General features: G+C 37.4%; 1 protein-coding gene across 1 annotated transcript; it reads right to left on the reverse strand.

Moving 5' to 3' along the window:
* Positions 1 to 791: 791 nt before the first annotated feature.
* golm1 (golgi membrane protein 1) lies at positions 792 to 11,082 on the reverse strand. Its single transcript, XM_034692143.1, is given in 13 exon segments — positions 792 to 3,666; positions 4,218 to 4,316; positions 4,449 to 4,544; positions 4,547 to 4,603; positions 4,719 to 4,931; positions 5,051 to 5,195; positions 6,423 to 6,546; positions 6,677 to 6,779; positions 6,892 to 6,946; positions 7,122 to 7,301; positions 8,293 to 8,321; positions 8,324 to 8,433; positions 10,901 to 11,082. Coding segments are annotated over 11 exon segments (1,197 nt in total). The 5' UTR covers positions 8,421 to 8,433; positions 10,901 to 11,082; the 3' UTR covers positions 792 to 3,666; position 4,218.
* Positions 11,083 to 11,369: the final 287 nt, after the last annotated feature.

The following is an 11,369-nucleotide window of genomic DNA, read 5'->3' on the forward strand; positions in this document are numbered from 1 at the left end:
TGTACCCTGTTACACTTAGCACACACACAGAATATTTGCTCTTCAGCAAATCATCTCACTCTTGTATTTCAGATACTACTTTTAGGTCAGTTAAACAACCTACATTTGAAAACACAACAGAAAATAATCACCTGATCACTGGAAGATCTTTCCTTAAACCTAGAGTTCATAATAAAAAATATAAACATATTTACAACATTTCACCAAAACCCACAGTGAACTCAAAATTCAAACCAAAGACTAGAGTCCATCCTCCTTTTGACTTCAGTTCAGAAAACAGTAAAATATGTCTTTGCTCCTCTCAGAATCCCCCACATGGGGAAAGTACAGTCATTTGAATATTATCTTACTTTATTGAACTTGACAGTTACAGTGAAAAGAGATATGTATACAAATCCTAAGATAGTGCTCTCATTTGCCTTACATTTCTTTCTTATTTACATCCATTAAAAACATGTCATATATCTGTAAAGGTATTTGTGTTGAGTATGGTCTTTCAAAGGCTTATGAACACTTTCATGGGGTCCTTTTAGATGATTGTTTCATATCACTCTTACATACACAACATTCATTGTGTTTTGACCTAGTCTTAACTTTCTGAGGACAAATTGAAGTCAAACCATCTGTCTGATTTAAGACGAAAGCAGGTTTTCAGGTCAGTAGAAAGTTCAAAGTTTGGTAGTAAAAGTTGTAATTATGGATAGCCTTGATTTGTACATCTGATTTACCCATTCTGTTTAGTCATTGAAATTTTTCACACGTTTTCAAAAGAAATTCCAAGTCAAACTTGATAGTGGTAATAAAAACAATTTTTATATCTCTCATCAATAAAGCCTATGTTATTCAATCTTTTCACAATTCATCAGCAGTTCAAATTCAAACAAAAAAATTTCAAACACATGTAATCACGGAGAAAAAAAATCTAATTTTATAAAAAAAACATTTCCAGTTACACAAAAGATTTGACTTTGTACACAAAACAGGCACCTGAAGCTTTCTGACAACACAAGAAGCAGAATTTGTCCAAACTCGGCAGCGTCAGAACAAATCAGACAACAAATAACAGCAGCTCTGGAAATCAAATTATAACAAACAAAAAAAGAAAGCCTCAGAAACATTTTTCTTGCAAGGCTGACCAAAGGGAGTCAAGCCTCTTTATATACGTGTCCAGATTAATTGTTTTAAACTGTTGTCATTGGTCCCCTCTGTAAAAGTTTAGTTATTTATCACATAACTATGAGGCTCTTGTCCTTACTAAACCTGTCATGAGCAGATCTGTTTCTTATGTGTATTTTTATTTAATCTAAGACCAGGTCATTAAAGAAATAAAAATAGCACTTTCAAAAATAATTTAAGAAATAGTTAAACTTAGAATGTGAACCTATCTTTGACATTTGAGCTTATAATTTGGACTCCTACTGAAAGTTTGAAATTAGGTCCAACAAACTCATATGGTCAAGCATTTGTAATAAACAAACACAACAAAAAAGACTGAGTCTAATCCGCCAAGTCTCCTTGCCTCAAAAATGAAAACTTTTTCATGGAAACATATACTGGAGTGTACTGCACTGCCTAGTCTGACTTATGGCTAAAAGACAATATCAATATTTATTTCATGGTTAGCTTGTTTTAAGCTGCTCAGTTTTAGGATAATGTCCATGGAGTTCAGGCAAATAAATGTATGACAATGGTCTTATATGCTTCACTATAAGAGAAATATCCAAAGAATATGACACTGTTTCATAAATACATCTTCACTGATAATAATGTGTTATTTAATTTAAATGGCATTTTATAGCCCAGCCGTTAGTTCAGAGGGAGGACTACAGTTTGTATCCTATAATCTTAAAAGACATTTTATTTAAGTTCAGGACTAGCTGTACAATCTCAGGAGCAGGAGCAGCCTTGTGTGGATATGAAGATACCTTTCCATAAACCTGTCAGGTGCACAAGCATACAATATAATACCCAAATTGTGGCTTTACACCTGCTACTCCCAGAAGGTTCCAGATAGGAAATAATGGAAGTCCATAAAGATATATTTTTTACATGATTACAATTGGACAGTTGATAAAAAGTCAGCTTTATGGATGTATGGAAATTAAACTAAAACATGCTTATGATCTGTCACGTTTGTTCCAGAGAGACTTAACAGAATGCCTGTTAATTAGAATAATCATCTGTCCTGTACATAAAACACAAGGAAACAAAAGATCCTCTCAAAACTAAACTTTGTTTCTTCGGATACTTAATACTACTTCATGTTTGCACTCACCCATACATTTTCCAGTATAGTGCAGCTCTAAGTTGAATGGACTAATACATTTAAGCACAGCTATGAAAAGTTCACATCAACTGGATTGGCGTCCTAAAGCACAACACACAGGTCCTGCTTTAATTAAGGAAATGCCCTTCATGAAATTACAGCTACTTCCAAACACTCTCTGCTTTCTCCTAAAAAATATAAAGTTAATTCAATTCAGCAGAACAGAAGCAGTATCTAAAAAGTGACTTCACAAAACTCTGAGCAGATCAATGATCAGTAAACATGTAACACGGCTCTCCATCTGACACACAGAACTTGATAAGGCATGATTTCAAATAGAAAAATGCTGATCTACAGATATAACCAGGTGTGCCACACTCTCGTCTTCATCTTCTTAAACTGTACTGCTACATTAACGATGCCATTTTTTTTAGCACACATTTAGCCCTGTTACTCCATCTGATCCTTGAAACAGCAGAGAATTAAAGCTGTTCAGACACTAAAATGCAAGAGCAATGAACAGAGGGATTCTTCAAAAATGATTGCTCAGCATTGCTCAGCAATGATAATATAGTTTGTAAAATCTGGCAAAGTTTCACATAATATTTATCCCCAAGGCTAGCCTGCCCATTTGTCATGAAGAATGACTTTGACACAGAACTTTCTTTTTATGTTATGTGCATGCAAACTTGCTGTTTTCACTCTCCAATTTGATTTGCTTTAACATCAAAATGACACAAATGCACCAAGCAGTCTAAGTACAATTTCAGCACATTTGCTGCAGATTTGGAAAGTCTCAGTTGCGTACACTGACAGACATTTTGTAGAGAAAAAAAAAACATCCTGACCTCTCACACATCTTTACATGTGCGACTCTGTACAGACGACGTAGGGTGTTCAATGAGCCTAGAAGTGTCAGCACATTGTCCTCGTTTATACTGTATTAAGTTACAGTCGTTACAGAGTGAACATAAACAACACATCTAATAACACCATAAAAAAACACATTGATTCCCAGAAGATGTTGAGATCTTGAATTTTTGTGGTTTCGATTAAACTGGTGTCAAGCCATGAGGACTAACTAAGTCAGTGATTACAAGGTATATTTTCATGTTTGTCTTTTTTGTAGATCTTTCAGAATATCAAGAAATGTGTAAGAAGTTGTTAATATTTTAGCTGTAATACCCAAAATGTAATTATCTGAAATGGGAGTCAAAATGCAATTAAGATGACAAATGAAAATACATTCCAGAATGCAAAGTAAATGAAATGCACCCCCCAAAACTAAATGTCAGAAGTCTGTTTCACTGAAATGTACACCTGGGTTTCTTGTGTGTTCTCTGTGTTTGGAGGGTTGCTATAACCTGTTATTGTGCTGCGATGAATATCCAACTCCAGCCCTGCAAGAGAATTACAATATCGTATTAATACATGCATAACTGTGTTTTTGTTTTCAATTAGTACAGCTAAAAAGTGTCTTTAGCTGACCGTCATATGGAGGTGTAAATGTAATTAAACATTCTAAATGTCCTGAACTTAAAACCATTCAGGCTTAACGATGGAAAAGTGCCAAAAGATTTTTTTTATTGTTTAGCCCGTTGCAATACATTGCAGTTGTCAGCTGATCTGGAGCCTCAGAATTATCTTAATTTGACATACTTCCTCCAACCAGGTCATCTCTTTGACTACAATTACCATCAACAGTAAGAACAGTACTGCACTATTATATGCCGTTCAATTCAACAACTATACAAAGGAAACTACAATATACGGCCGCAGTTTAGATGAACCTGAGCCATTATTCTAGAACATCATCTGTGCTCGTGGTGTTTAAACTTGTGAAAGTGCCATTTTAACTGGACTGTTTCAAAACAAGACTATCAGCAAGTTGATCATGAAGAAAAGGAAAGTAAGTATATGTCAATACGGAAGACTGTGTGTTCCAGTGTACCTTAGACTTGAGCCAGCTCAGCCTGTTTGTCTGCTTCGAATTCGCCTTCATTCTCATCATCACCGTTATAGTCGGCCAATTCCTCCTCCATGTCCTTGTCTGTCAGGGAGTACAATGTGGTTTCTAGTATTACACATCTCTTTCAGACACAGTGCATTCAATAACAACCTTCACTCCTCCTTTCACTCTACATTTCTTAATCTCGCACATACAGTGTATACCTATGCATACCTATGTTTTCAGCTTGTTTGGTCTGCTGTTGTTTCTCTGAATCAGCTCCACCCACTTCTTGTTCCTCGTATTCATCCTGCTCATCCAGTTTTGACCAGGAGAATCATCTACCTTCACCTGGCTCATCAGCATGCCTTCCATGCCTGGATCTGCTTCTGGAGGATACATTGTTGTTAAACTCATATTTGTTTAATTTCCTTGCTATTTATGTCTAGAATTATTGTGTGTCAAATGTTATTCAGTGTGACATGTAAAAGTTGAGTTCTATACCCTCTGTCTGTGCAGGACCCTCTTCGTGAGCATCCATCACCTCCATCTCTTTATCCTCAGTCAGGTTGTTCTTCACAAGTTTACTGGTCCCTGCCTCAACCTCATCTGTTGTAACAGCGCCCTCTGGTGGTGACAAAATGTCCTGCTTGTCTGCAGTAGCTGAAGGTACAGTAACATCCTTTGCCCCGGCCTGGTCTAGTGGAGCATCTGGACCTGGGAAATAACACAGCACAAATAAGAGGGTGTACCAGAAAGCATGCAATAACATGTATAACAAATGCATGCAGTTACATGATGTGAGTCTGAGAAACGAGGACATCCATGTGTTTTACCATTGTCCACGATGATCTCGTTGGTCAGTAGTTCAGCTGGTTCTTTTACTTTGGGCTGAGAGAGGGTTGGTGTGTGGCTTACAACAGTCGATGTCTTAACTGCATCAGCCCCAGTCTGGACTGCTGCATCTGCTGTATTTTCAAACTGTGGAGAAAAAATCAACAAAAACACAGTTTTCAAAGTCAAATGATTCAAGGCCAAAAAAGCAAAGGGTTTCATTTCATTTGTTAAAAGACTGTGATATAAGTTCAATAGATGACTACCATTGGGGATATTTTTATGGTATGCTTTACAACTTTAATTACATTTGTTAATCCTTCTACTTGCAAATGTTTAGCTTTTTACATCTTAAAAATGCTCAATATCTGCTTTCTTTATGCTTACTAGCTATATTTCAGCTTCAAAAACTGTCTATGTTATGTTCAGTTGAGTTAATTATCCTGCTAAAAATATGTCAGTGTGATCCATTTTTTTCATATTTTGTTTTTCCAGAGTTTGAGCCCCAAACACTGAGTCCGAGTAGAGTCCGAGTCGAGTCCAAGCCGAGTCTGAGTCGAGTCGGAGTCAAGTCAAGTCCAGTCTTCAATATGTAAGTCCGAGTCCGAGTCAATGCCTCATTATTTGAGACCGAGTCCAAGTCGAGTCCTCACTGTACATATTATTCATTACAAGGAGGGGGCTGTTTCAATCCAAACTATTGACTGTTTGAACCTGGACTGACTGTGTGGGACCTTTAGGATGTGCAGGAAACACATTTTTTTCATTAGTGTTGCAGCCATTCCCATCATTTAATGTATATAATAATTTAACTTTATGCCATTTATTTGTTGTTGTTTATATTAAGGGCAATGTTATGTGCGTTGTTATTATTTTATTTTAGTATTCATTTTGATTGTTTGATAGTTTTGCACCTGGATGGGCAGGTAAGGGGCAGACACTGGGAAAGGTGAATGTTTTTTTTACCAGAAGATGCTAGACCACGGGGACGCTACAGATTGTTTTGTGAGAGACCTTTTTGTTTAAAAAGACATCAGAGAAACTGCTGTTTGATTCTACGTACAATCCGCTCTCCAGTCATCAGTGCTTGAGTCTAAGTCGAGTCACGAGTCCTGCAAAACATGATTTGAGTCGGACTCGAGTTCCAGTCCTGGACTCGAGTACTACAACACTGCTACAAACAAATCATTCCCGTAGCACTTTATGAGGGCAAAGGGTGACAATAAACTACGTTTTAGAAGTGGGGGTGGGGGGGCTTTATACAGATAATACTTATCACTTATCAATACAAGCTGACCTGCTCAGGCTCTTTACTCCAATACTCAAGGAAGAATGAACAAGAAGTGGTGAATTTCCCACACAAGAAAGTTAAACTGGTGTGGAGACACCTTGAGAAGCAATGAGCTTCTCCATCTTTTTCTGAACTTCAAGTTTAGCTGCAGCCACTCTCTCGTCACACAGCTCCTTCTGGGACAGGACCTGGGAGTTACAGTGGGTCCTACAAATGTGCACAAACACACACAATGACAAATAAAGGTTCAGAAATATAGTTTTATAATGACAGATAGGCATTTCAAATCTCAATCTTCTTTCAAACAGCAGTGATTATAAATAAATATTTTTCTTACATGTCATAGGTGAGTTTGTTGTTGAGGGTTTTGATGTTGCCTTGGCAACTCTGCAGCTCCTTTTGAAGCTTTCCCAGATCATCATTCAGCTGATTCAACTGACCTACAGTACAGACACACAAAAGATTCATAGCCATGAATTATCTGTGAATATTAGTCTGCACAGCTCTGGTGGCTTTTAACCAGTTAGGAATGAAATAACAGTTCAACATTACCTTTGAGTTCCTGTAGGGTTTTGGTACTGGAGGTAATGTTCTGCTGCAGAGTGGCCTAGAAGCAAAGAGGATCAAACACAAAGCAAATAAAAATCAATATACACAGTTACTTTAAAGTTTGTTTACATGTCTTCCTTTATACTCTGGGTGTTTATTGTGAACTACAATGAAGACTCAGTTAAAAGTGTTTTCATATCAACATTCAAACTGTGAGTGGTATTTGTGTGCACCTTGTCTTGGCTGCAGCTGTTCTGGGATCCTTCCAGCTGTCTCTTGAAAAGGCTTTCAATGTGGTTGATCTGCTCCTTCTGTCTCAGTATTTCTTCCTGGAACTCATTTTTCTTCAGCTCTGCAACTCCTCGCTCTGCTGCACCTCGTCGCACCTGGCCTTCCAGCTCATACAGTTTGGTCTGTATCAGACAGAATAAAAAGGTCAAGGTCAGTTCAAGGCAATATTTGTTACTTTTAGAGCCATTCGTGTGTACGCAATGTATAAAACTGGGGCCAAAAAAGAGCACGGGCCAAAGTATCAGAAATGTAGTTGTGCTGTAAACATTGAAAAAACACTGTATTTACTGATTAACAGAGGCTGTGATAAGAGGGTTTCTTTTTAATGTTCCTACCACAAACGAAGATAATTAAAGATAATTGACAATGTTTAATTAAGTAAAGCCTTTTTCTAATATGCAAACAAACAAAAAAGAGCCCAAGTTCAGTTAGTTGCCTATCAGTAGATGGAAGGATGATTAGTTGTGAGAGGAGATTACAGATAGCATCCCAAAAGACCTTATTACATCTAATACCCTAAAAAACAGAGGGGTAGATGAGGAGCTCCTGAAGAAAATGAGGATGAATATGTTTGAGAATTGTTACCAACACAGCCAGGTATTATTATTATAATAAGCTTTATTTACTTAAAGCTGCTGTTGGTAGTTACAAAGTAAACATCTGTTCAGAGAAAGGGACTTCAAATATCAACACTATCCCTCCCAACCAGATTTCCTCTTAGCCCCCCAACACAGATCGGTGTGTGCAGTCATGATATCGCCGGACTCATAACCAATTGTAGTAAGGACCGCCCCTTAACCAATCAGGACAGAGGATTTGAGATTAGCTATGATTGGTCTGTCATAAAGGGAACGAGGGGATAATAAGATTGCTTGATACAAAGGCATTGGAAAATGCAGAGATTTCGCAATAGTCTCAAATAAATTCACTTACCGATGAGTACCGATGGGTATTATGACCTTTTCTCCAAACCCAGCAGAAAAAAAAGTAATTTTTTACACCATTCCTACCAACAGCAGCTTTAAGTGTAAACACATCAAGCTTACAAAAATACTGGGAGCTAGAAGATGATATTTGCACTCAAGACAAAAAGACACAAATAGATGAACTCACCTGTAGCTCCAGGTTGCGGGAGCTGGACACCAGTAGTTAAAGCCCAGAACAAGAATACAGGCAATAAGAGCACCGATCATCAGAGGGGGTGATCTCCCTCCACGGCGCCCGTTTCCCAACCCACCCATAGCTGTCACCAAACTGGACACACAGAGATCATCCAGGGTCAGTACACGTTACAGTTTCTCTGTTGTAACACAATATGATCTAGTCTCTTCAGTATGCAGACCATGGTTTTCAGACAGCCTTTGAATTGTAATGAAGCTTGTTGCTGGTTACATGGTTAATGTCACTTAAAGGGATTTTTTGGTTGATAATTAATGAGTAAAAAGTGTCGGGTCTGTGAGTCACAGAGAGGAACTTCTGTTTCTTTAAAACCAGCAAAGCATGACCTGGTTATCAGCTAAATCAATTCCATGAGTAAAGGGAGTGTTATCTGATCATTCACACATCTAAATGTGTTGAGAATTAGAGGTATAGAATAATAATGAATACTCATCATGACATACACCTTTACAGGTCTTACACCAAACACTTTACAGCTTGGACAGCTTTATAGACAGAGCAAGACATTATCCAGCTTTCAACCACACCAGGAGCCACAGTGCCATTACTTTCACTTCACCATGACAGTATCATATAATGTGATGGTGACCATGTATACTGTCCAGGTAACTAATATGTATCCACTGGGAACGGATTGAGCTGCGACATACCATAATCCTAAAAGCAATCCCTACTTTGAAATCCTCTGAGGTCTTCTACAAGCTGCCCTTCTAGTAATAACTCACTGTCTTAACATTTCATTCTTATTGACTTAACTATAATGTTGTGTTGTGGATATTGTTATCACCTTGTTGTCCTTTCTGGCTGAAGAAAGAATAAACATTATACACTGCTTTAAGAGAGGGGGGCTATAATTTAAGAGGGAAGCTAAGATTAAAGATGTTTGGACCACAAGGAAAAGCTTATGTATTTCAATCTGTGGAGTAAAACTGTGTAACAGACTCAACATGGAACTACAGCAATGTCTGAACATAATTCAGTTCAGGATGAGGTTTAAAGAAAATTTTCATGAGGTACAAGGAGGAAGACAATTGTTGAGAATCCTGAGGGGTTTGCTTTTGATTGTGGGGTAAGTACACTACCAAAAGTTTGGAAACACCTTCTCATTCAAGGGTTTGTATTTATTTTAATAATTGGAAACACTGTAGATTAATACAGAGGACATCAAAACTATGAAAGAACATATATGGAATTATTTAATGAACAAAAAAGTGTTAAACAAACCAGAATATGTTTATATTTTAGATTCTGTAAAGTAGCCCCCATTTCCTTCATGACAGCTTTGCACACTCTTGGTATTCTCTCATCTGCTTCATGAAGTGGTCTCCTGGAATGGTTTCTAATGAACATGAGCCTTGTCCAGAGTTCATTTGTAGAATGACTTGCCTTCTTAATTTGTTTGAGACCATCAGTTGTGTTGTTCAGGTTGGGTTAGTACACAATGGGTAGCCCTATTTGACTACTGTTGTAATCCATATTATGGTAAAACCAGATTATTTCATAGTTTGGATGCCTTCAGTATTAATCTACAATGTCGACAATAATTAAAATAAATAAAAAACATTGAATGAGAAGGTGTGTCCAAACTTTTGACCGGTAGTGTATGAAGATAGGAGATGAAGATTTGTTTTGTGGGAATGCACTCGTATAATGCCAGAAAATAGTGCATAAAGGGGAAGGATTAGATAAGTTTCAACTTCTTCCTTCTCCTTTTCGCACATGTAAAGTAAAATGTTTTAGTGCTTGCTAATGGAACTGATTGATTTTGGGTTTTTTTGCATAATTATTATTTCTTATTTTTTACTTGTATGATTTTATTTTATTTTTTTCTATTTTACTTTTACATGTTCGAAATAAAGACATCAAATAAAAAAAATCTAATCAAAATGATTGAAAGCAGATTGTGCAGTGGCAACATCAGAAACCCCTGCATCAAAAATCTAAAAAAAAAAAAGAAAAGAAAAGTATCACATTAAAATCATGTAAAATGTCCAGAAGAGTGGATTGTCTGTATTTGCCAAAGAAAATGAATGCAGTTATTTAAGATGTGGACTCCCTGTGTGATCACACGGGGCGGGCAGCTTCACAGCAATGGGTGGCTTAAGGAAGTCAACCTCGGATCAACAAAAAAATAAGCTATGGAAAGATAAGACAATCCGGAATCTTTTAAATAACGATACAAGCGTGATAACACATGTGACCTAGAGTTGTTATGTGGTATCAGTATTGGGCATCAAAAAGAGTACTTGATTAATGTTGGATCCTTAAGACTAAATTCAGGTCAGGAATGAGCTATAGCGGTCGACATACATACTTAGCGTTATACAGTCTGTGGTTAAATATAAATAACATATACATTTATATATATATATATATATAATAATGAACAATAAGTGTACTAAAAAATAATGCTTTACCTCCAAAGGCAACCTATACATTGAGAGCTAACTAGCGTCTTTAGCTCTCAGTGCAGCTTGTCCCCAATTGCCATTAGCTTTAGGTTAACAGCTAGCTAACACTGGCAGGCTGACAATCTACTTACCCGCAGGAGTCGAGAGTCACAGCACACGAATTAAACAATGGCTCAGTCCAATGCGATGATAAACAGAGTGATAATGTTCCTCGACAATCTCGCCGTGTTTATCCCTCCGTTAACAGCGCCTAGGCATTGTCCATTCTCCCCATACAAACAGCCTGTTGGGTCTGGGACAGTACGATGCTGCCTCTGCGTGCTGTAGGAAAATCTGGCGTTTAAGGGAAACGCTCCTTTCACTTGTAAAATATAGATTCAAATCCCGTTAATTTGATGTATAAAGCCTTTCCTCGTGATCAGGGGTTGGAGTGAAATTAATGGTATGAATTTCCATATCAGTGTTATTTTAAACGACACATTTGATTCCTGATTTGTAATATTGAGAGTGGGACTTCATTGTTGACGAAGACTGAACCGCCTTGAAGGCATCACAAGAACTGTGACTGACACGTTACACGCTGCTGCAAGGTTGTTAATT

The sequence above is a fragment of the Notolabrus celidotus genome, chromosome 9 (assembly GCF_009762535.1).
Source record: "Notolabrus celidotus isolate fNotCel1 chromosome 9, fNotCel1.pri, whole genome shotgun sequence".
Taxonomy (NCBI): domain Eukaryota; kingdom Metazoa; phylum Chordata; class Actinopteri; order Labriformes; family Labridae; genus Notolabrus; species Notolabrus celidotus.